Raw genomic sequence first — 26,602 nt, 5'->3', positions numbered from 1 at the left:
AAAGTTTATAGTGTTTTTGTTTAAATAAACCTGTCATGAATACTTTGTGTAGTTTTGTTTTATCCACTTTATCGAACAATTCTCAAAACTAAATTTTTCAATAACAGTAATTTAATGACTAAACGTTTATTTGTGTATTCACTTGTATTTACTTAAAATCTACTTTTTATATAAATTTGATGATAAAAACAATTTGCATAGTATTTATTCTTTACTGAACTTACATACGTTTCTCTGTATTTCTTACATATGTTTTAAAGACAGCTCCATAGAGACCTTTAAAAATAATAAGTACTGCAAGAAAAGAATATAATATAAAATAGGTGTTTGTATTTATTTACTTTAAATAAGCCATAATTACTACATATTAATAGTAAATATTCGATTCGTACAATACGTGTTAAATAGTTCGACTGAATAAATTGTGAAAAGAAGGAGTAAATCAATAAGTATTAACTAATAAATTTTTTAATTTAAACAAAAGTATTTGGAAATGCTATATACTTATCATTTAATTTCAGTTTAATACATTTAAAGTTATATAAATTAGGAGTAGTACATTATTTTAGGTGTCACCTGTATGAATAAGTTTCTTTTTTAAAGAACTACTTTTATACTGTAAGACTTTGTCAAACTGTGTTAGTAGTTTAACATAGAGAAACGTTATTACTTTCAAATTATTTAGTACTTAAAAAATTGTCGCTAATATTTTACAATACTCAATAACCGAAAGGTTCTTTGTGCACCAAGTTCTAGGACAAAATATTTTGAGAGTATTTTTTTGTCGTTCAATTAACTATCATAATAAACTTGCTCGTTTTCGATCTTTGAAAAGAAAATATCATAATTAAATGATAATTGAAATATATAAAAATGTTTACGTGTTTGTAGCTCTCTCTAAAACTCGTGCATACAACAAATTAAATAAGCTAAATAAGGTTATTTTCAAAGCGCATTTTCAATCATGTTCAAATTTGAAATGAACAAAAATTGTTAAAGTTTTTAAATTTTTATATCAAAAGTTAATGAAAACTATTTTAAAAATTGTTAAGAATCTAACTATGTGATTAAATTTCGTTGGTAAAATTTTCATAAGTTTAAATTTTCAAGTATGAGATAAAAAAAAAAAAAAAGATTTTGGTCTTCATACACACAATACAAGAACAAACTAGACATTCAAAATATGATTATTTTGTAATTGAAAGACCTTAAACAGGGCTTGGCCTAAACTCCTTCACAGGTATTTATGTTTCAAGTTATGGACTAGTGATCCAGTGAGTCATAAAATCTTATTAAAGGGTGAGTTTGAAAAAAAGGTTAAAATATAAATACTAATGAGGCAGTTAAAATTACATAAAATGTAACACACTTGCTTTTGTCCAACAAACAGTTGTTGTTGCAAAGTATAGATGTGAGACTGATGTTCTTAACCATTTAATAAAAACTTAGTAAAAAACACTGTAAGTTCACTTAATATGAAGGTTTCTTAAGATTGTATTTAAATATATTTTAATTTTTTTATATTGATATTCAAACATATACCTGACACTGTAATGTTAACAAACATTAGGTGTTGTAAAATTTACCATGAATTTTATTATTGTAGTTTTCAATGTTTAAAAAAAATCTTGCTTGTCTATTCCTTTTTATTAAGTCCCATACTAGTTAATACAACTTTTTATTTTCCTAAAATATTGTGTTATAAAATGTTTATTGAATGCCTGGTATTTTTATTATTTGTATTATTAAAGTTTGTTGTAGAGAATTTTTTAGTATATGACTCATACTATAATTTTTATTTCTTAATTGTTTTTGCAGACTCAAGCTAGCTTGATTTAATACCAAGTAGTTTTTAGTAACTCAGGCTAGTTTGAATAATTACTTAAAAAACTAAGGCCAGCTGGTTAAATTTTTTTTTTAAGTATCTGGCTGTTTTAGATAATTTTTCAAAGTATCAGGCTAATTTTAATTACTTCAAAGTATATAAATGTTTTTAAATTTTAGACCATTCTTATATATTGTTAATTTGATATTATTGTGTTAAGGTTTGGGTTATTGTTTATAAGCAAAAAAAGAAACGCTCAAAATAATTGATCCTAGGACTTGATGCACAAAATCCTTGTTATTGAGTTGCACACCACAGATACCTAACCTTTTAACATCTTGTCCAGGACAAGACTAAAAAAAAATTCCAGGTCAAAATTTTTGTTCATTTTCTTATAAACTCTGGTAGACTCAGGCTATTTTTTGGTCACACAAACTGGCTTTTCTGCTTTAGATTAGCTACCTTGATTTAATTTTTTTAAATGGCTTGAATAGTGACAAGAATAGTAAGTAAAGTGACAAGAATAGTAAGTAAAAAATTGAGAAAATCACATTTCCAACAAAAAACCAGACTGGTTTTTTTAGGCTAGTTTAAAATTTTTTCAAAACTCAAGCTAATTTAAATTTTGAAAATCATAAAAAAGCAAGTTGTAGAATTGTTAAAACTCAACAAAGTATTTTTTAAGTTTATATGTAGATATGTAGTTAAAATTTTATTTTTAAGCAAAATAATAAATACCAAAATAGAAATTGGACAGGTGTTTGTAATCCTTCCCAGCATACGATAAAATTGAATAACACAAGAAATGCCAAATTTTATTTTTAAGGGGGGTAAATCACATTTTTTTACAATTTGATCTTATTTTATAGAGTTTTAACTAAGCTACAACAGGCTTTTTACAGTTTTTTAAAAAATCAAAAATAGTTTGAGATATAGCAGGTCAAAGTAAGAGGCAATAATAGGTTCCTTATGGGAACCTAAATAATATCAAACTTCAAAAATATCAAAAAATAATAACTAAAACTTCAAAAAATATCAAAAAAAATATCAAAAAATATGGTGTTATTTTACTAAAAATCTATCTTCTCTTATGTTTTTTGAGATAAATACCTTAAATTCTCAGGAAATGTTCCTTGCAATATTTAGAAAATTCTGCTAGAAAGAATTAAAATAAAATTAAAATTAGAACAAAAGTAAAAATTTTTTTTTTTGCTAAAAATTTTTAAATTTCAAAAAATTTTATTCCAAGATATAGTTTTCTAAATATTGCAAGGAGAGTTTCCTAAAAGTTTGAAATAGTTATCTCAAAAAACGTTGGAGGATATGGATTTTTAGTGATTTCTAGTTATTTGCCTTAAAGTTTGTGCCTTCCATACGGAACCTTTTGTAGTCTCTAACTTTGACCAGCTTTATCTCAAAATTTAATTTTAGATTTAAAAATATCTAAAAAGCAACTTGTAACTTAGTTAAAACTCAATAGATAAGACTAAACTGTGAAAAAAGCGATTTACTCCCTCCGCCTGCCCCTAAAGTTTTAAAATAAGTGGCCATTTTTAGTTGGGTAACCTAGAATTTGTCAATATGTCAAAATAACCTTGAAAAACTTGGAAGTTTAAACAGTTTCTACATGAAAAGTAATAAAATATTGAATAGATACAAAAACTTAGCATAAACCAGAGTTGCCAAAAAACCTTAAACTTCACCATAAATCGAAATCACTAAAAATCTATTTCCTCCTACGTTTTTTGAGATAACTACCTCAAATTTTCAGGAAATGTTCCTTGCAATATTTAAAAGATTCTGTCTTAACAGAAATAAAAAAAAAAAAAAAAAAAAAAAAACTAAAAAAAAACTTTTTTTTTTGTTTCCAACAGAATTTTCTAAATATATCAAGGAACATTTCCTGAAAATTTGAGGTAGTTATCTCAAAAAACGTAGGAGAAGATAAATTTTTAGTAAAATAGTCTATTTTTGCTGTTTTAGTTTGCGTCTCCCATAAGGAACCTATTGTTGCCTCCGACTTTGACCGGCTATATCTCAAAAATTATTTTGAATTTTTTAAATCTGTAAAAAGCATTTTGAAGCTTAGTAAAAACTATATAAACTAAGATCAAAAACCAAAAAAAGGTGTTTACCCCCCCTATGCCCTTAACCAGTGTACAAAAATATTTTAATAGTATCTTTATAATAATTTTTACTGAAAAACTCACTAACATTTGTTTCGAAAAAATTGTGGCCACTAGATATTAATAAATTTCTTCCAGGTCATTTGTTTTTCTTCCAGGTTTTATACAGTAACAAGTTAAGAAAACTAACCTCAAGTTTAAAGCAATGGTTTTAATAACTTGCTACTATACAAAACCTGGAAGAAAATCAAATAACCTGAAAGAAATTTATTAAAATCTAGTGGCCACCATTTTTTGAAACAAATATTAACGAGTTTTTTGATAACTGAACTGGGTTAAATTAATAAAATCATAAAAAACACAGAATATAATGTTAATTGCTTAACATGAATGTTTGAGACTATGTTCCTTTTTTTTTACTTAAAAAAAAAAATATTTAGTTACAGAATATCTAGGGTAACTGAAGAGGTATTTAAGATTTTTCAGGTTTAGTTGAAACCAAAAGATATTATGGCCGACCAAAAAAAGGTAAACATACCAAACATAGGAATTTGGAAAACAAGGCAAAACTGTTATTCATTAGATCACTACAAAGTTGTTTTCAAGTAAATAAATTCTCTATAATTATTAGTTAACTGTTTATCTTGTTAACTAAATTCTGCCAATGCTCAACTAACTAAATTTAAGAATAAAAGCAAAGCTTTGTTTGACTAAATTTTTTTTACTAATTATCAATCTATTGAAATAAACATAAATTTTTAAGTAAAAGCTCCAGTTTCATAATTTTTTAACATGATCAGTAAGTTATTACTTTTGTAAGTCAAATATTTTTAATGAGGTAAATGTTTCTGAGCATATACTTTACAGAACCAACAGTGATGATCATGGAATACTGTTTCAACCTAATGAGTGTACAGCCGCAGACACATTACTTATGCCAGATTTAACTGAACAACTTGATCAGATGGGCTTGAACTTAAACAAAAATGTTGACAAAATTATTGAAGATGCAAGAAAAAAAATGTAACTTTTATATTCTGTTTATTAAAAAAGTTAAAACTTTGAAAAGTTAATATGTTAATAGTCTTTAGAGAAAAAAACTTGAAATTCTATTATATCACAAAAATTCTGCTATATTTATACTGTTATGTGAAAATGACTTCATTTTAAGCTTTTATGTTTTAAAAAATTATACTACTTCATTATTATTGTATGTAGGGTTGTAATGCTTTTAACTAAGTTAAAATCAGTATTTGATAGTTGTATTGTATTGAATTGAATTGAAATTATAAAGTAAAATTGTTTGAATATGTTAAAAAAACTGACGTTTTGAAAAAGTGTTCAGCTCATAATTTACTGTGTGCTGGGAAAAGTTATTAGACTAAAATCAAACCAAATATAAAAAAGGGGTAGGGAGTACTTGGGTGATGTTTGCTGGTCTTATGAGTCTTTATGATTTGGATGTGTTTTTGCTTCATTAAAAAGAATCTGAAAAAAAAAATCAAAAAAAAAAGTATGCTTGCAGCCCAAAAATATAATGTCAATCCCAAAAATGAAATACTTTTTGATTTTTGACTTAAACAGTAATAAAATCACTTATACATGTCCTTATATGCTGACTTATAATTAATATCTTCGAATGAAAGCTTATACTTATTGACATATATTTAAAGACATATTACATGCATTTTATGTATTATGACGTATTAATCACGTATATATTTGCAAAATTTGCCCGTAAAATGTAGGGGTAGGGAGTACAGCACATTTTTAGGTTAATTGTAAAATTCTAATAAGTAAATATGATTGGGATGTGTTTTTGCTTGGTTAAAGAGAATCTAAAAAAAAAATAATTTTGCAAAAAAAAGGTTGCTGCCAAAAAATCAAAAAATATGTGATTGTTGTGGTTGAAATCAGTTTCTGAGAAATTTTTCAAAAAGCTACCATTAAAAAAGCCTAAGACTTTTTTGCTCTTCATCATCAACTCCAGAATATCTAGTGTAAGTTTCAAATTATGGCCTTTTGGACCCTGTGGCCATTTTACTGCTCTTAGCTCTTTTGCTACTCCATGGGGGCCTACTTGGCCCAGTTTGGGAAACCTTGGTTTAGCTCTTATTAAACTATAACATATAATCTAATTTTCTGAAGATAGCAGAAATAACTACTTGAAAACTTGGGGAGAAAATAAATTTTTATTTTTGTACATACCTTTTTCATAAAAATAAACCACCTACTGATTTTTATTACTTTGATTTTATAATATTAGGTTGAAAGTTTAAAAATAAAATAAAGTTTGAGTAAAAGCTTTCTACTTCTGTGGCTTAAGCTGGAATAATATTTAGAATCAGCATAAGAATCATATAAATAGATATATAGTTTTAATTAGAGTAATTTAAATATTTTTGTTGCTTGTATTAAAAAAATTACACTAAATTTAATTTAAGAACTATTTATGAAAAAGTATTAAGTTAAGTAAAAACCAATTTTTTTTGCACACCAGGATTAAAGAGGGATTAATGGAAGCCACATCCAGCGATGAAGAAATTGAAAGCATTGCCGGACCTTCAGCTCCACCACCTAGAACTCCAGGAAAGTCACTTATAAGACCTAAGTTAGTTTCTAAATAAAATTGATTGTATTTATTAATAAAACGGGTTTAAAAGTCTTATGAATATTTATTAGACTTTACAGTCTTAAAACTTAGTTTCTTCTTTGAAAGTTTTCAAATCATATTATTTTCTAATCACCATTTAGTTTTTAGAACACAGTTCAGCTTTTTATAGAAATCTCTTTAAAGGATAAATATAACAAAAAGTAAACAATGAACATATTTAATAATCACAGAGTTTTACTTCTTATGTTGTTTAGTGGTGGACTAATTATTTTTGACAAATACATTTTTTTGATAAAAAAGTATACTGAATGAAAAGCTTTGAGACCATATGGAGGGGTTAAAAACGGAAGCTAACACTAGAATTTATTTTAAAAGGTTTGAGATTAAACTTAAGAAGGTAGCAATTTTTTTAGTCAGCAGACTAAATTTACTAAATAAATCTTATGCAGACTGGACTTGTTAAAAAATTTGTGGTCCACTGTTTAATTTTGAAAAGCTTTATAAGAATAAGTTGTTTGTTAAATAAGCTCTGATAATAATAGGTACTAATACCCAGATTAAAAGCACTTTTTCCTTAAAAAAAAACTTTTTTTTGTGTGTCACAGCGTTACTTTCAAGCAAAAAAAAATATTTAAGGCTAAAATTTCTGCTTGGCTGACAAGATTTGCCCATTGTGCTGTATGTTGCTACTTCAATACTAAAGGATATTTTTTTGTTTATATAAACATTTTAAATACCTTTTGAGATATAGTCAGTTTTTCCAAATGTTACCCTATATAAGCTCCTAGAGGTAACTGCTTTTTCCTTTTTTGTAATTAAAATCTATTTCATTTTTTCAAATGGTATTTAAAAATGTATATATATGATTGAGAAAGCTTATATACATTACTTGCCAATTGTATGACGATATATAATTAAATCATAATAACTAGTATCAGTAAAATATTCTGTTTTAGCTTTATTAGTTAAAGCTTACCATATGATACCTAATAAAATCTCTAACTTTAATTTTTGATTTGTCAAAATGTGAATGTTTATGAGAATGTTAAAAACCAGCTGGTAATTTAGTTATATATTAAAAACTAACCTAAATTTTAAAGACAAAAAAATAATTATGTTGACTAAACAAAACTTAAACACAAGAAAAAAATGGTACTGTTTTTATAGTACGACACAAAAAAAACCATCACCTAAAATTTAATCAAGTTATAAAAACTAACTAACTTATATATCTTTCGCTGTTAAATATGTTATATATATGTATTATTAAAAGTGGTTTTTATACACAGAAAAGAAGTAAATGCTAGTCAAATACCTTTTCCTATGAAGATTAAGACAAGCCCTCGTGAGTCTGTTTCTGCTGCTTTTGGGTCCCTTATAGCAGAGGGTAAAAACTTTTATGACACACCTCAAATGTAAGTTTGGTTTTTCTTGACTGTATTTTGCTAGTCATAGCTTCTATTATAATGTGTACTTTTTGCTTTAAAGATAACAATCAAAGTTCTCAACTTAATTAAAAGGAGAATGATCAATTCAAAATTTTAAACTTTATTACCAAAACAATGCTTCACTCGCTTGAACCTAGTCAAACTAGATCATAAGTTGAATAAAGTCTGTAAAAATATTACAATAACATATAAGAAGACATTAAGCTAAACTTGAAATAAAATTAAAAATTAAAAAATAAAACAAAAAACTAAATAAAAATCTAAATAAAGCTTAAAGTTAAAAATTATTAACATAGGAAAATCATAATGTTATTAGGTTGTTTACCTTAATACCTTATTAGGTTAGTTAACCTTAAATTTTAACTGACAATTTTCAAAATTTTAGGTAAACTAACCTAATAACATTATGATTTTCCTATATTAATAACTTGAAGCTATAAGTTTTATATAGATTTTTGTTTATTTTTTTGTTTTAATTTTTTATTTTATTTCAAGTTTAGCCTAATGTCTTCTTACATGTTACTGTAGAAATTTTTACAGATTTTATTCAACTGATGATCTCGTTGACTAGGTTCAAGCGAGTGAAACATTGTTTTGGTAACTAAGTTTAAAATTTTAAATTGCTTCTATTATAATATAGATTAAAAAAATAATTTTACTTTCAGACATGTTGCAGAAGATAAAGAGAAAAACACACAAGTAAGTTAACCCTTTTTACAGAAAGCGTAAAAGTTGAAAATAAGATTTCTGCACAACAAAAACTTATTAGGACTAAATATTGTTTTTAAATAAATAAGATAGACAAAATTTTTATTATACTTAAGCTAGTTAAAAAAAATTAACTATAATAAACAGGTAGTCTAAGCACTAATTAAAATAAAGACTTGAAAAATCTAAAAATACTTGAAATGATGTAAAAAGAAAATTTATTATTAGTTAAGAAGTTTTGAGAAGGTAGTCAAAAAGAAATTGTAATTATTTAGAATGTTTTTTATTATTTTCTCAAACGAAACTTAATTTAAAAAAATCAGTTACCAAATGAGGTCTCAAAGCTTGTTAATTTCCACGAAAATGAGATAAATGCTCAGACACCAGCACCAATAAAAAAATCGGCTAAAAGAAAGTTAGTGGAAGATAGTCAAGCTGATAAAAGTTCAGATGAGAACAGTCTAATGGATTTTGAGGATAGTCCTACAACACAACATGCTTCTAACGATCTTTTTGCTGCTACTTCAAGCGAAGGCTTAAGTATACACTCAGCAACAACGACTGGTTAGATATCTCTTTGTGTTAGAATTAAACCAGCTAATTAAAAATTTCTATTTCATATGAAGTAAAGTTTTTTTATGTTTTGTATTTATAAAACTTTCTAAAAACTAAAAATAAAAATCTTATGGGCATAGGGAGGGGGTAAGACAATTTTTTATATGTTAAACTTGTTTTAAAAGACTTAAACTTAGCTAGCATTTGCTTTTTACTGTTTTGTAAAATTCAAATTAGTTTTTAAGATATAAGGGTACAAAGTTGGAAAGCTTAATAGGTTCCTTATGGAAGGACCTAAGTAAAAAGGCAAAAATAAGACTACTTCACAAAATTTTTATCTTCTCCTACAGTTTTTAAGCAATGTTTTTCGAACTTTCTCATATTAACCTTAATTAAATAAAAAACATTTCTAATGTAAGATTTTGTTTCGATTAAAAATTAAAATTGATAAAATTTTAATTTTGGTCAAAAAATTCTAAAATTTAAATTATTTTTAAATTCCTAGAAATATTTTTACTATCAATGCAAGAAAAATTGCTTAAAAACTTGAGTTAATTGACAAAGTAAATGAAGATAGATTTTTAGTGAATTTTTCAAAATACCGAGAAAATCGGCAATAGAATTTTATTCTTCATACATTTGTATCGGAAACGTTTTACACATCTGACGATATCTCAAAAGATAATTAGTATTTTATTGTCTTGTGAAAAGTGTCTTATAGTATAGTCTTCAAATAAGATCTAGTATTATTATTTGTAAAAAAATAAATAAATTTGGACCCTACTTAATTTATCAAAAATGACCAAATTTAGAAATACAATGTTTTAAAATTTGATAGTTCTTACTTGTGACAGTTGAAAAACTAAAACTCATATCCAAAAATCGAATATCAATAGATATGACCATGAACAACCAGCTCATGCCAGATGGTAGACCTCTACCTTCGAACTCTGAGCTTTCAAGACAGGTGAAGTTTTTATAACTTATAGATTTTAAATGTTAATATTTTCAGTGCAAATTAGTTACTGGTTTTAAATAAGCAGCAACTGCTTTCTGATGAAGTTAATGGTCTTAAGACTGGATAATTAATAAACTGTATAAAAATTTATAGCTGCAGAAAATCAATATTTTTTAGTAATTAGTTCAAAAAAAATTATTTAGTTATTTACGTGATTAATTTTTTTATAATTTTAAGTTTTTAAACTTTTAAGTGTTCAAACATTCAATGTTATTAATATTCTTAAAATTGATACAAAATGTACTTTGTAATCGATAGATGTTGTTTTTAGTTCTTGGTTGTATTTTGTGATTTTGAGTTTAATATAGGTTAAAAATAAAGTCTGGTCTATTTAATAACAAATTAAAGCCAAAGTTTACTTCAACGTAAATTTTATTAACAGCTAGCTGTAATGGCTGAACAAAATGAAGTAGAAGAAGAAAATATGTTAGTTATTGTATTAGTTTAATTATTGTAAATCAAGTTTTGACAATATTTACATATTTTGAACTAACTTTTCACGATACCATTTTTTATTTACAATAGTGAAGTCAAAGAGCCTTTTAAAAAGGATGTGGTGAAGTCTGGACGCAAGCTACATAGAAAATCTGGTTTGTTGTTTTAAAAAAGAATTTTAGTGGTATTTTCGATGATTTTGTTAATATAAAATTTGTTTCTAAAGTCTTATTTCTTAAACAATTTTCGTAGGAATAGCTGGATTTAAAAACAAGCAACAAGAGAAATATAACAGAAAGTCCTTAAGATCTTTCACTAAAGCTTACAGTCTTGCTAAAGGTGCTATAATTGAAGAAGTGAGTCAATAAGAATAGTTTTTCTTTTGATCTTAGATATTTTTTGTGATAGTAAATACGTTAGGTAAAAAATATGCAACGAAAACACAAATCAAACAAGGTTTTACGAAGTTCATAATAAAATGCTTCGATACAGATTCAGACAAATTTAGTACATTTTAAAAGTTAGATTTTTAAGGGTTTTGAAGTATTTATGCAAGGAGCTAAACTCTGATTAATAAACTTTGTATTAAGTAGTACTAATTTTTAAATATGAGCATAATATAATGTTAATTAATTAAATGCAAGTTACGAAAGTTGATTTATATAAACAATTAGCTTTAAAGCAATATATAAACTAAGTCAAGTATTTAAAGAAAAACTTTGTAAAATCGTTATCTATATATATTAATTATTATCGATGTTTGACAATTAAAAAAAATCATATTATATGGTTTAATTTATGTTTCAAGGCTAACGAAGATGGCGAGTATGTTAATATTAGTAATGAAGACCAGCCTAAAAGTGCTGATAGTAGCTCTGGATCTAAACCAGGTATATTTATATTTCCATTACTTTTTTTTTTGCTTTTTAGATATCAGATTAAAATTAATAACTTGAATTAATATATTGTCTAGATAAGTTTAAGAGCTTGATTCAAAGAAATTTGTATTAAAATAAGTATAATATATAATAAAATGATAAACTAAACTTTTATGTGTATAAAAATTTTTAGCTGCTAAGTCCATGACGAAAAAGTTAAAAACAAAAACAACAAAAGCCAAGCCAAAACCAGCTCCTAAAAGTTAGTTTCTATTAACTTTCACATTTAAAACAGTGAACGCTAGTAAATTGATTATATAACTCGTATAATCACGTTATCAAGTTGAACTATTTGAAGTGTTCCTTTAAACATGCTCCTAATTTAAAAAAAGTCTTGAACTTTTTCTTAAACTTAAATTATAAAGTAAAGTGAATTATTTTGAAAATTTTCAAAAAAATAAACAGTTAAAAAGCAGCCAAAAGCACCAAGCTTTGGATCGAACGTAGACAGAGGGGTTTGTTTATTTTTTATATATCTCTAAATAGCTTCCTTGAATCTTTTTTTATTAAAATCAATAAAAAACAAAACAATTTTGAAAAAAATCTTCGTTTGTAGAAATTAAAATATTTATTGAATGTGTAAATTTTAATTAGTCGCATTAAAAAATTTCCTTTTTATAGCTAACTCCATCAAAGCCTGCTTCTAAATTGGTGAGTATTTTTAAACTAATTACTGCATGCTTTTGATGAGTATATTGACTTAAAGCTTTTATAATTATATTATCCATAATATTAAATTTTGTGTTAAAAGAGTAATTTAGACTGAGATTAGTGTATGATAATGATAAGTGTAACATTACTTTCATAAATGTGTAAGTTTTAAAACTTGAATTTTAGTAAGGCTAATAAAATGATCGAAATTCAATATGAATATATTTTATAAGTTAATCTAAATAAAACAATTTGTTTAGTACTTGGTTTTTAATAGATTTACTTATATAACTTAAAATATAACTTAGTTTTACAAAATATTAACTAATCAGCATTCCTAAATTTTAATTGTAACGATTTTATAGTAGAAATGTTTTTCTTGAACTTTAAGTTCTATCTTTAAGTATCTATTCAAAAGCAAATAAAAGCTTAAATCACATCTTTTTTAGAGGTGCGGTTTTCTGTTTTTTTTTTTAGTTTTATAGATAATACAAACTTTAAAAAAAAGTTTTGATGTTATGTACTTGTCGTTTCTAAAAGTTAACCTGAAGGAGCATTAAAGAATTAAAATATTCTTAAGTATAGATTTGATTAAAAATTAATTTTGTAAAATAGCTTAGTTTTGTAATGCTATTAGCATTTTTTTCTTTTCGAGAGAGCTACCTTGTATTTAAAGTAAAGTTACGCTTAAAACTGGCTTTAGTTTTAGCTGCGTAGCCATGAGCTTTAAGTCATTGCGGCTTTTCGCTGCACTTAGTTGTGAATGCTTTCAATTTTATTTAAGCAAATTTAGTTTGCTTCTTTATTGCTTTATGGATTTAGCTAAAACGAACGCTTAGTTTTTAGCTTCTTTGATTCATGTATTTTAGTCTTTTAAAAGAATTGATAAATCGATTTATTAGTTTTATGTTGTACAGTGTTTTATCATCTTTTCGTTTCGCAATTTCATTGTAAATACAATTGATCATCACAGACTTGAATTACGTTTAACATTAGTATAAGTAATTTATTTATTAAACCTTTAGTAAATAAGTCATATTTGTCAACTTTAGTTAAAGTGTTAGCTTGGGGACATCTATTATACAAGTTAAAGCGCACGTTGCGTTATAAACCAAGCCCCTAACATTGTATAAGTAGAAAACCCTGTTAGCGATAGTTTGTAATTTATTGCTCAATTTCTTCTAAGTAGAATTATATAAAAGCATAAAAATGCAATATCCTACTCAATTTATTTTAATGTATTTTTTTTATGCACAGAAACTTATCATAGAAGCTTTTCATGATAATTATGTATTCAATCTGACAACAGTATAAACTATGTTTTTAGTTAATTAAAAATTATTATGATGTATTCAGTACAATTTAGTTGAATCTAAACAATAGTAGCTAATGATTACATAAAATCTATTTGAAGTTCTGTTAACACATTATTTTTCTTATTAGATAAATTGTGCATGCGTTAACAATAGTTTTATTACTACCGGTGTATTTTTTTTGCTGGAAATACTTAAACAGAAAAGTTTTACAATTTACTAACATAAATTAAATTTATACTGATGGATTATTAGTTTGAGATTAAACTATCCAAGGATAAGAAATTCAAAAGCTTATTGCTTAAATATGTTAAACTAATTATTTAAGTAAAAGTAATATTCAATTTAGTTCGAAAGTTATAAATTGCTTTGTAAAATTTATTTGTAAATTCAAGTTTTGTTTCATAAAAGTTGCTTGCAAGTCATAAAATATGTAAATGTTTAAAGTTAACATTTTTATTATATATAATTGTATAGCTTAAAAAACGTTCACTCTGTTATATGTGTTTAAAAGACTAAATTATTTAAAAACTGATAATTTATTAAATAAAAAAACATCAAAAAAATTTGACTTAGAGATTGAATGTATAAAAGAACTAAGTTTTTTGTGCTCAGAAGCTTTATTGTTAAGTTGATTGAAAACATAAACTGTTTCAAAGCTTATTTTTGGTAGATAGCCAGTTGCATGTACATCTAAGTCTTCAAGTTGTGACTAAATATATTTCTTTTAAACCACGCACGTTGTGTTGTTTATGATTTTTTTTAAAGTCTAACAGTGTACACTCACCGTTTTGTTTACTTAAATAAAATACTTAACATAGCGCAAATGCATGACCCCTGCATCTCACAAGCAGCCAAGAAGCAAGTTGTCGCACTTAAACCGATCGACTGCAAACAGCAGGGTCAGAAACACTAAACTAATGACAACCCCTTTAAAGAAAACTCCACTCAAGAAATATCCAAATCAAGAAAAGATTGTTGAAAACTTTGTGCAGAGGAACACTCCAGAGAAAGCTAATAAAAAGGTTAATTTTATCAGTATTGAAAATACTAGAAAATACTTTAAAAGTCCTAAATTAAATTAATTAGTTTTATAAGCCAAATGTCTTTTTTTTATGTAAATTCAAACTGTAGGAAAAGCACAAGTTAAGATGTAATTAAATCTGTTACAAATTATAAGTGTTATATACCATAAAATAGTTACAGTCTGATAATCTTTTTAATTAGTATTTTGATGACTTATAACAATCATAAATTTAGCTATAAATTGTTATTGATAAACTTAAAATTAAATTAACAAGTATGTCATATGTACAAATACTGGTACGTACCAGTGGCTACCAAAGTTTTCATAAGGTGTGCACTGTAAATAACTCAAAAAAAAAGTGAATGCTGGACAAACTAGTTCATAGTTTTGTAAAACCCTATCAAAACTTAGCTTTTTAAAACAGGTACTTAATTGTGAATAATTTTATTAACTATGAAAATTTCTAGGCATTGTAAAATATATTCTATGCACGCGATTGCGAACAGATGCACACTTTTAAAAATATAAGTGTATACTGTTGCTAGTTTCAAAATTTACTTTAGTAAATCATAAACATATAAAATTAAATAAAGTGTATTAAAATATTTATTTCATTAATGATTCTTGTTGAGTTTCCGTCATTGTGTTTTTTTGTTTATATGATATTTAAAGTACATTAATTACTATATACAATCAATACATATCAGCTCTTAAAGTTATTTTTTTCTCTTCAATATTAACAAACGTAGGTGAATGATGTTGAGGAAAAGAAACGGCAGCTAGCCTTGAAAGACCAACAAGAAGAGGAAAGGAGACAAAAAATTGAAAAGGAAAAACTGAATAAAATAGATGAGGCCAAACGGTTTGTTCATATTATGAAGTATATATATTGAAATAAGAGCTGATGTGGAGGTTGTCTAATCTTGTATGATAATTTGTGCTTCAACAGTTTTATATAAACCTAAACATATTCACATTTTAATGTTTGTAAGCTAAACATATTTAAAGTACAATATTTACATAGTATACCATACTACTTTATAACAGAATTTTTAAAGTATTTCAACAGGAGTCTAAACTAATAGTTTGATTATTTTACTTTTTAATAAGAATTAATTGAGGTGAATATTAAAATTGTTAATCCTTTTTAAGCAAACAGCTATTCGGCAACTGAACAATTTTTTTTAGTATATCATCAGATTTAGTAATTAACTAGACTGTTAAATTTTTCTGTAGCAATCGAGAAGAGCGTTTTAAACGAATCAATCAGAATCGCGAGATCAACGAGGCCAAACGTGCCCGAGAACTTAAACAAAAAAATGACAAAGAAAAAGAAAAGCAGGTCAGTAGTTTTACTCGATTGTTTGACTAGAATTAAAATCATGAAGTTACGTGCAGCAAACTAAAAACTGCTGTATTTCTACTTTCTGACAGTTCCATAAAATTAATACTAAAAATTCAAACGCTTATTTACTAGAACTTATGTACCTTGTTTTTAAACCTAAACACTCACTAAGTGTTGCAAAGTAGTTTCTTTAATAATTTTAGTTAAGATCACGGAACTAAATGAATAGTTACTTAGTAAATTTGTTAATTTATTTTTTAAAACTAAATTTATTTCAGCACATGGAATATTATAAACTAAAAATGCTGCATTTTACTGACAAGTTATTAATTAAAATAAATTATATTTGTAGTAATTAATACTATATAGGTGGTTATACCTTTTTGAATAATTATATAAGGGGCTTACTCGAAAAGTTCTGAAAGATTTTTTTTAACTCTAACATTCAAACATTTCATATTGTTTAAGGATTATTACTCGAAAATTAATTCAAGTTATCTAAAATCAAGTAGAATTTTAAGGAGTTTTCAATCTTCTTAGAAATTTAATGGTTGCAAAATAATGATTTTTACAAAATGTATCATTAGTAATGTATCAGTTTTGAGTTGAAATGTAAAATGTTATGTAATTGCTTTTGATGTTCATTGCTCAATTCAGTTGGCTTAACCTTAACTACAATTTAGCTAATTTATAGCCTAATATATTAAGATAAAATTTTTAGGCAAGAATTGTTCAAAAGAAAAAAGAGGAACATGAAAAAAGAAGGCTTATGAGTGAAAAGGTATAATGTTTAAAATATTAATGTACATATATTTTTTTCAATTTATAAGTTATATCAAACACATTACTCTTTTAAACTGTTTACTAACAATTGTTTGGAAACTTGTTAAATGTTTCCACTAATCAAATGTGAAGAAAGTATTAACAATCACAGTTCTTACTTTTTTTCCCACTTAAGAATTTCATTAAAACTCACTTCCAACTAAATTAGATAGGACTTTGATTTAAATATAATACTTATGTTTGAAGTTTATCAATAGTATAATGCACATTTATTTTAAACCACTGTTTTACTTAACTTAGGGTTGAGCTCACTATATTTTGTAAAAAAAAAACTAAAATGTAATAAAAAAAAAGATAAATAAATGAAATGCCTTGATGCTAGGTATAAATTTTACTAGGCTTAGTTAAGTTCTTAAAAGTAAAAACCTGGTAAAGTATTTTTTAGATAACCTCAAAGCTTTTATTATGAATGATATTCAAATTAGTATTATTATTAAATAAACTTTTATGTTATAGCTCAACAATTTATTTAAGACTTTAAAAAGGTGTCCACTTATAAGTTCAATTCTATTTTTCTAGTTGATAATTTTTTACAAATGACTATTTTGATATGACCTTTTTTTATTTCCTAGCTGTAAGCTATCAGTTAGTTAAAAAATTGAGTAATATGAAAGGGAATCGATCACTACATTAAGTACATAAAAACAATTGAGTTAAGCACAAGTTCGTTACCTATTTTTAATTGAAGTTGTTTATTTTTTCTAGAAAAAAACTTTGATTTTACATTAGTCATCACTTATATTTTGAATTCGTGTAAAGTTTTGTTGTAATACTTATATTTTATTTGATTTACAAACTATTATTTACCTGTATGCAAATATCACTTCACTTTTAATTTTATAATAAAGGCTGAGAGAACCAAACGCAAAATAGAACTGGTAAAAAAAGACAATAAAAGAAGAAAAGTTGAAAGTACTGATAGTCTAGATGAGGTGTAAATTTTTTTTTTTATCTGCATGTACTTTAAAAATAAAATCAGTTTTACATAAGGCACTGAATTAATACACTGTATGTTTATTATAAACTGTTTTTTAATTATTAAACACCATACAACACGTAGTCTTTAACTGTCTTATTTAAGTGTTTTGTATTTTTTGCTGTTTTTTTATATTGAAAATGAACTTAAATGTAAGATTATGTAACAAAAATATATTGAAAAGGTCAGAATATAAATATCACAATCACGTTTATAATAAAGTATTTTTGATAAGTATTTTATTCTATCGATAAAATCTGTAATTTTTTAAAAAGGAAGAAAAACTTATTAAGCAAAAGAAATTACAAGAAGAACGACAAAAAAAACTAGCGTTGAAAAAAGAAGCTCTAAAACTTCAAAAAGAAAAATTACGCCTCGAAAAAGAAGAAAGACTTGCAGCTCGAAATAAGGCTAAAGAAGAACAAGTCAGAGTTGAAAATGAGGTTAGTTTACGTAAATTTTTATCAAGTAGATAGTATTAATTTTACTAGAACTTTTTTCAGTAAAAATAATTAAAAGTTGTTGCACAATTATAAACCTTATTTGAAGAAGTTAAAATTTAGTTATCAAACAAACATTTTTAGAAAAGTATTATATGTTTTTTCAAAACAAGGTTAGATATATATTAAGTTTATTTATTATTAAGTATATTAGACTGTTATATTTCGTATATGATGTTGATTACTGTTTGTAACACTTGATTAATCATTCTAACTTTGTTCCTTCAGTTACATTGGCACAGAAGCTCCCATTGAATAACAAACCTTCGAACTAAATGATAAAATATCATGATACTTAACAATGTCCTAGTTCAAGCTAAGATATTTCTATTTTTTTCATAGTATTGCATTATAAAACATCATAATAAGTACATTTTTAACTTAACCTCGAAATACGGTTGATAAGATCACTAAATGATTTTTTTTAAATAAAGCGCAAAGCTCAAGACAGACGACTACGAATGGAGGAAGCGGAAAGAATTAGAAAACAAAAACGACTTGAAGAAAAAATTCAGGAAGAAAAGAGAAAAGAAGAGGAACGTATTCAAAAAGAAAAGGAACTGCTAAGGCTGGAAGCGAAAAGAAGATTGGAAGCTGAAAAAGCTAAGATTAGAATGATGATGGTTTGAACAGGATTAATACTTTTTTGACAAATCTTTTACCATAAATATTGTTTTTAAATAAAAGTTAATTAAAGTTTGCGTTGAAATGTTTAATGAATAATAACTTTATTTCAAATTAGCTACAAGAATTGTTGGTTTTATGTTATTTGGTTAATAAAATGTTATAGGAAAAGGAAGAGAAAGAAAAGGTTCGCAAGCTTGAAGAAAAGCAACAAAATGTTAGTTTTAAGTACATGTGGTTGTTAAATGTAATACAAGTTTTGTAAATTATCTTCGCTAGGATACAAGCTAACTAACTACCAGCAGTTTTTAAATTTTTAAAAAGTTAAAGAAAATTAATCGTTTTGATATAACTCTAGCCACGTTTGCTTTGCAATAAGAGGATCTTAGAGATAACTCGAATGTTTTGTAAAATATTCAGTATAATAAAGAAATTTATTTTAAGGTGCAAGTAGATTTAGCTGCAGATGCTACATTTGATATAGCTTCACATCCCATGGAGGTATTTTATTTGTACTTAATTTTAAAAACTTAAATTTGATGTTGACATAAACTTGGTAATTTCATTAACTTTTAAAGATAAAGAAATAAATTGTTCTGAATTACCGAATAGTTGATTCTGTGCAGTAATACACTAAATTAATTGTTAATTCTTAATAAATAAGTGTCTAACTAAAGTATATTATCTTAGTTTCACTAGGTAAAACATATCTTAGAAATTAAGATTCTCAACGAATGATTTTATTAAAAACTTCTGATTTTTTATAGCTTCTTTATTTTGCTGGTTTTTGATTCTTTTTTGGTGATTTTTAATCTAAACTTGCAATAAAACTTAAATTTATTAGAGGTTAAGGTTAAGTATATTAAAAAACAAATCTGTTCAACGTTGTCATCAATATTTTAAGTTTTATTTTTATAATTTTTGTACTTCGTTTATTTGATGATATACTTTTTAGTAATCAGTTTTTTAACTTTTTATTTTATCAATATGGCATATAAACAACTAATGCTTTAAAAATATGGGTATACTAAAATAACTTGACGAATTAAAATATTCAAACTATTACCTTTGGTTTTTGGTATAAGTTGTTAAGTTTTAATTATACTTACATATTATTAATGCTAACAACTGATTTTTTGATATGTTGAAGTAAGTATACATTTGAAGTACTTGAATTCTATTTTCACTTATAAATAGTTTTCAAAATTTAACACTTAAAGTGCTTTTTAAAGTACGTTAAAAGCTTTTTTAAATAACTTCTAATAAAAACAGTTGAAAACTCCTAAAGCGAACAGTAAACCATTAGCCACGTCTACTCCCGGAGTAATGGATACAACTTACGATTTGGTAAGAATTATTTAGTTTGAAATTCTTTTTGGCTATTAATAAAGGTTTAAAATTTGATTTAGTTTGTTTTGTTTGAAATAGAAATTATTTTTGTATGGTCCAGCATTTACGGTACACTAACTAATATTAGAGACTTAATGTTATTACTAGTCACAAAAAGTTTCTATTCCATTTGAAGTTTTAAGTAAATTTAAGTATGCTATGAAAACTAGTGTTGACTATTTCTTTTGCTACAATTTATATTTGTTAAGTATAATTTTGAGACTAGAGGCCTATAAATAATAAGACATAAATTTAAGTAATATAATTTCAATTGTTAATTTTAGAATTTTTAAATATGTTTCTGTTGTGAATAGAAGCTGTTGATCACCTCAAAAATATTTTTCTACACTTAAGTCTAAACATTATTTTTTTTTGTCTGAACATTTTACTCAAGTTTAAAAATTATAAATTAAATGACTTAAATTTCTAAACTCGTTTTAAAACTTATATTTATTCTTTAAAAAAATCATACTTACTAAATTAACAGTTTTTTCATCTATTTTCAGTAAACTGTTGAATTAAAATATTTTGGATTAAAAAATAAGCTAATTTAAGAAAGCAATATTCTGTTATTATTTAAATATTTTGAACATTTAAAAACTGCAAAAAATAATCTTAACAAACAGTAAATAATTTAGTTAAATAACTTCAATTGAAATAATCATCTATCAGGATTCTGATATAAAAATGAAAGTTTTAAAAAACTTGTGCAAAATATTAAGGAGTTTTTTTTAACTACAAGTTTTTACTTAAAATTGTTAAAAAGATAATGTTTGAAAATTTAAAATCATTTAAATATGTGAACATTTTATAAGATACTTAGTAATGCATATATAAGGTTTGGTAAAATTATTTGGATCTGGATAAATAAATTTTGTTCCAGCAGAAAAGGCAGGATCCAGTAAACCACTTGAAAGATTACACTTCAAATTAAGCTTTTTCTATAAAATGAAAATAACAAAGTTTTTAAAATTTTTGATTTTTTTTTCAATTAACGTGAATTATTTTTACGGATGAAAATTAAAAACAGTCTTCGAAATCTGAAAATGCATAGAATTAAGGTGCTAAAAATGTATTATTCTTGAATATAATACAAATCTGAATTATTATTTTTTTAATTTCAAACTTTTTTCACACCTAACTTAAATTTCAGTTAATTAAGACGTTCGAGCAAACATTTTAATCAATCTTTTCTAAACAGGATACTACAAATAACTACAACATGACGGCCACTGGAGCTGACAAAATATTTTTGCCGTCAACAGAAAACGATTACAACATTCAAGATTTAGCATCAGATGATGAGACTGATGATGAAGACGCTCCAAAAAAACAAATTCCTAAATGGGCTCAAGGTTAATAATAAAAAGTATTAAGTATACTGTGTAAGTATTGTTATTGTAAGGTGTAAGGTAGGGGTGGGCAACGTAAATATTTGACGGGCCGGATCCAGAAAAATATAGTCCTCAGCGGGCCGGATCATTTCAAGTTAGTGATCTTTTGGATTCAGCTGAATCCTTTTTTGAGATCGGGATCCCACTTTAAACATATTATCCGGATCCGGCTAAATACTAATATTAGACAAAGATCTAGATTCGAATGGAAGCTAATTTCAAGAAGATTTTTATCCGGTTAGATGCTTATTCATCGGGTATTTCAGAATTTTGAATCAATATATTAATTACCAACGTTTTCAAGTATGAAATTTTATGTTAAATTTAGTTAAGTGTTCATAATTCTATATATATTATAACTCTGGACCGAATTAATACTAGTTAGTCCTAAAAAATTATAATTTGGTTACTAAAAGTTACTCGAGCCTAACATTTTGAGCTTAAACATAAAAAAATGCTAACTATTCGAAATTAATTAATTTTGGAAATCCTTATCTGGAGTTTATATTGATAATATTTGTTCAAAAATTAACAAACAATACAATATTAAACTACTATTATTTAATTTGATTTAGCTAAAGAAGATTCATTACATTTATTGCATGTATAAAAGAAACAAAACAAAAAATAATTTTGATATAATAAACAGTTTTACCATAAAAGCAAAAAATAAAAAAATAAAAGTACTCGAAGAAACACTTAAGGTTGATCTTGTATTAGAGTTGTTTAAATCTAGTTGCATGACAGTTTTGGAAAATCTGCAAGTGCACTAAAACACCGATTAGGTTTGAAGTTAGCTTATCCTTGTTAATGTTTATGGTCGGAAATGTTTGTTTTCAAATGTATGAAGTATCGAACAACACAACTAGTTCCATGGTCATCTTTAGAAGTTGACAAACTTTGGGTCGATCAATTATACATAAAATCTATCTAAAAATTTTATAAAAGCAACAAAAATTATATGTTTGATTTCAAATTTTCTTATTAACTTATTTAAAAAACAGTTAAGCCTAGATAACAAGTTACTTTGGCTTGAAATTTTAACACTTTTACTTTCAAAATATCTAATAATTATAATTAACTTACGAAATTTAACCAAGTTCTGTACTTTAAAATATTATTATCAAACAATGCACCTAAAATACTTTAATAAGTGTACTAAAATAAAATAACGAAATATTTAAACAAAAAAGAAATTAATATGTATTTTTAGCATAACAAACCTTTTAGTTTAATAGACTTTATGATTAAGATCGATTTCACTAGTGAAAATATTACTAAACGAAAAACTAAAACATAAAACTGTCACATTATACTTTAAATGTCAAGTTTAAAGAATTTAGCAAGAATAATTACGCTAAAAAGAAGTAAATGAGACATTTTTGGATCATAAAAGTTTTTAGCAAGTTGTTTAAAATCTGGAAGTTTATTTGAAGTAGATATTCTCAGTAATGACTGCAAATTGGTATCAGTAAGATTTGAACGCAGCTTACTTTTGTTTATTTACATGGTTAAGAATGTTTGTTTGCAAAAATATGTAGACCAAAACAGAACAAATTACTTTATTGTCATCTTAATTTAAATTAACAAACTTTGACTTGATAAGTAAGTCATAAAATCTGTCAATTTTTCAGTTTTGAACTTTTCTTTTTGTGTGCTGCCACATTAAAGTTCAACAGTTCTAACAATATTACTAAGTACATTTTCGGTGTCAAACGTCGACGGTGATGAAACAATGTCAAATTCTTCACTTAATTGTTAAAAGTCTGCAAAACGACGACCAAACTTATTATCAAGTGAAACTATTGTCATCAATTGGTCATCACTAAAATTAACCATATATTTAATCAAAAAGTCCTTAATGAAAAAACAATAGCAGAAAAAGTGCAAATAGTAGTCTAAACTTAAAACATTTGAAAAAAATTTAAATTTGAGCAGTTTGACTTAGAAAATTTGTCGATGTTTATAACATATTTTATTTTACTTTTAAACAACTCAATACTTATCTGGAAAAGACAACAACTTTTTACACGTCTATGTTTTATGAAAACATTATGGTAGGTAAGATCATCAAAGTTACTTCAGCAAACAATTGCTTCTGGATAATTTGAGAAAGGATTACTTCAACTGACTTAAAACAGAACAAGATACTATAACAAAATAGTGTTTTATCACCACAAAATAATAAGCCATTTTAACAAACGTTTTCAGGGTCAAAGTCTGACAGTTTTGTTTAATGAAATAGTTCAAAAAAGGTTTTGTACAAGTTTTGTGATATTTAAATTGGCTGGCCGGATTTTATATAAATTTTGAAAATGCTTAGCGGGCCGGATCATTCACTTGCGGGCCGGATTAATGTTGTCCGCGGGCCGGATTCCATTTAAAATTAAAAAAGGTTTGGGGGCCGGTCATTTTCACTCTGCGGGCCGGATCCGGCCCGCGGGCCGTACGTTGCCCACCCCTAGTGTAAGGGATAACTAAATTTATTTACTTATTTAACATGTAGCTCCTACTGCTATATTTGTTTTCATAAAAAAAAACACCTATTTCCATATACTGAATTAAAATATCTTAAAAATTTGATAAAAGTCAAAATTCTTTAAAATTATTAAGAAAAAAATGTATAAGCAAAATTTATAACTTACTTACTTTTCTTCTGTTTTAGTACTTAGTAGTTATAACCCGGGTTTGAAATTTTAAAAAAGTATCTAGATCTTGTCAATTGCAATAAGCATTATTCACGATTTACATTAATTTCCATTTAGAAAAAAGTTATGCAAATAAAATTTCAAATAAGACTAAAATTCAAGCTATTGGTCGGAGTTATTGTTTTAAAAGTTTACATTGCATGTTATATGACACCTTAACTTATGAACTATAAGTTTTTAAAGAATAAAATAGTTAAAATTTATTTTGAGGTATTGCCACACAGTTGGCCCAAATCACTTTTTATAATTATTTCTTTTTAGCAACAAATTTTCAGAACTTTTTTATCTCTGAATTGCTAGTTGTGGGTCCACTGTGCCAGTTATGTAAAAAGTTTCTTTTACGTATTTTGAGATAAAAACCTCAAATTTTCAGTAAGTATTCCTCTATTACTTTTTTACTCTTTTATTATTAAGATAAAACAAAAATTAAAATCAAATGACCAAAAATATATTTTTGTAAATTAAAGGGTTTTTATTAGAGTTAAAAAAGTCCTACATTAGAATAAAAGAAAATTAATTGAAAAATAAAATGTGAAAGTTGTAAGATGATTGGTTGGATGCGATAGATTTTAAATCAAATTTAATTTTGCCTTTAAGGTTGAAACTCCTGTAAGAAACTTGTTGTACTCACCGACTTGACCTCTTATATTTCATAATTAATTCAAAGCTAGTTTAACTTAAGAAGAAACTTTTGAAGTTCAATTTGTTAAAAATAACTAAACCTTAAAAAGTTGTTTCTACATAAAATTTTAATTTTTAAGGTTTAAGACTAAAACAAGCGCTGAGGAAACAATTCGCATCTGACCATGGCAACCCGTATGATTTGGACCAGCTGTTTCCCAATGCTATCGCCAGAGCTGAAAACCTCGACTTAGGTCATGTTTTCAACCAGGACTTGCCAAAGTACAAGAAACGTACCAGCTCTGCTTGTTGGGACACGCCTGTTAAACCAGGTCACGTGAGTTTTCAGCTTCCCAATAACGACGATGATTCATACTAGAAAGCTGGGAGCTAAACTGCCTACAGTTTCCCAACTGTTTTAAAGATGCTTTTTTTTGTTTATAGTCCTATAACTTTGAATATCTATTAAGCTTGTATTGAATTTCAGTTTTTTTTTTCTTTGCAAAATTTTATTTTTGATTGAGTTATAGACATAATTTTTAAATTACCATTTTTACTTATTTATTCGTAAAATAACCAACTAAGTTTTTCCAAAACAGTTTGTTAAGGTTTTAATTCTTTATAAAAAACTAAAGTTTTGTAAAACTGAACTACTTTTTCTTCTATTAACTCTTTTCACGAATTACAAAAAATATTCTAATTTTATCTCCGTATCGTACATTCTATTATTTTGTAGATGAATCGCAAGCTTAAAAAAGGCTTAAATAAAAACAAGTTAAAAAAAGACTTAAGACTATTTGCCTAAATCAGTTTTTAAAATACAAATGTTAAGTATTTTTAAAACTGATGTTCAGTCCGCCTATAATGGTTAATGGTACAATGTGTGATTTCTAAAAGTTTAAAAATCTTAATGCGTAAATATAAAAACGATTGTAAACAAACATATTTGTATTGTAACAAACATGTATTGTAAACAAACATAAGATAAGTTGACAGGTCTAGTAACAATATTTTATCAAATTTTAATAGCAACATGTCAGTTTTAAATTCTGTTTAAAACCAAAAAAGGTCAATAGACCAATCTATCAATACATAGTTTTTTAAATGTGTTTTACAATGAAGCGTTACTGTAGTTACGTTCGTGTTTATACGAATTTAAATTCAAATTTGAAACGTTCAGGACGTCTATTAAATACTTTTTCAAGTTCTAAGAAATTAAGTTATGTGTTTTTCGTCTTCTTCACGATAAGAAGCTTGATATGTTCACCTAGAACTTAATTTACAGTTGCAATAAAACCTGGAATTTGAGCAATTGACATTCAATTAAGAGCACATCTAAAATTCGTATTACAAAAAAAGCTTAACTTATTTTACAAAAATTGTTTTTAAGTAAAAATTGAGTCGTAAGCCGTAAGTGACTCACATCAGAAATTGCGTATTTTTATAGAGATTAATTTTGTTAACATGAACTAGATAAAATTAAACTGAAGATTGAAGAGCTTAGTATAATTTTTAATTTTCAACGATATTGTGCTTAGTCCATT

General features: G+C 25.6%; 1 protein-coding gene across 2 annotated transcripts; it reads left to right on the top strand.

Moving 5' to 3' along the window:
* Window positions 1–4,405: 4,405 nt before the first annotated feature.
* On the top strand, window positions 4,406–25,630 carry LOC145831988 (uncharacterized). 2 transcript variants are annotated; one of them, XM_082939344.1, is made up of 26 exons: window positions 4,406–4,556; window positions 4,819–4,974; window positions 6,452–6,562; window positions 7,855–7,980; window positions 8,679–8,712; window positions 9,045–9,285; window positions 10,173–10,243; window positions 10,677–10,720; window positions 10,820–10,884; window positions 10,982–11,085; window positions 11,538–11,619; window positions 11,801–11,869; window positions 12,073–12,122; window positions 12,289–12,318; window positions 14,453–14,656; window positions 15,408–15,520; window positions 15,895–16,000; window positions 16,725–16,784; window positions 17,695–17,778; window positions 18,098–18,265; window positions 18,757–18,945; window positions 19,113–19,163; window positions 19,391–19,447; window positions 20,219–20,293; window positions 21,537–21,690; window positions 25,199–25,630. In XM_082939344.1, the coding sequence occupies exons 1-26, from the start codon at window positions 4,462–4,464 to the stop codon at window positions 25,435–25,437; spliced, it is 2,778 nt and encodes a 925-aa protein (XP_082795470.1). In that variant the 5' UTR covers window positions 4,406–4,461; the 3' UTR covers window positions 25,438–25,630. The 2 variants fall into 2 exon arrangements, with proteins under 2 accessions (XP_082795470.1, XP_082795469.1); XM_082939343.1 differs by having other exon boundaries at window positions 10,131–10,243.
* Window positions 25,631–26,602: the final 972 nt, after the last annotated feature.

Source organism: Thalia democratica, chromosome 3, assembly GCF_965202585.1.
Source record: "Thalia democratica chromosome 3, ktThaDemo2.hap1.1, whole genome shotgun sequence".
In the NCBI taxonomy this organism is placed as follows: Eukaryota; Metazoa; Chordata; class Thaliacea; order Salpida; family Salpidae; genus Thalia; species Thalia democratica.
Note: the sequence above shows the minus strand (reverse complement) of the source record. Positions and strands in the feature narration are given on the sequence as shown.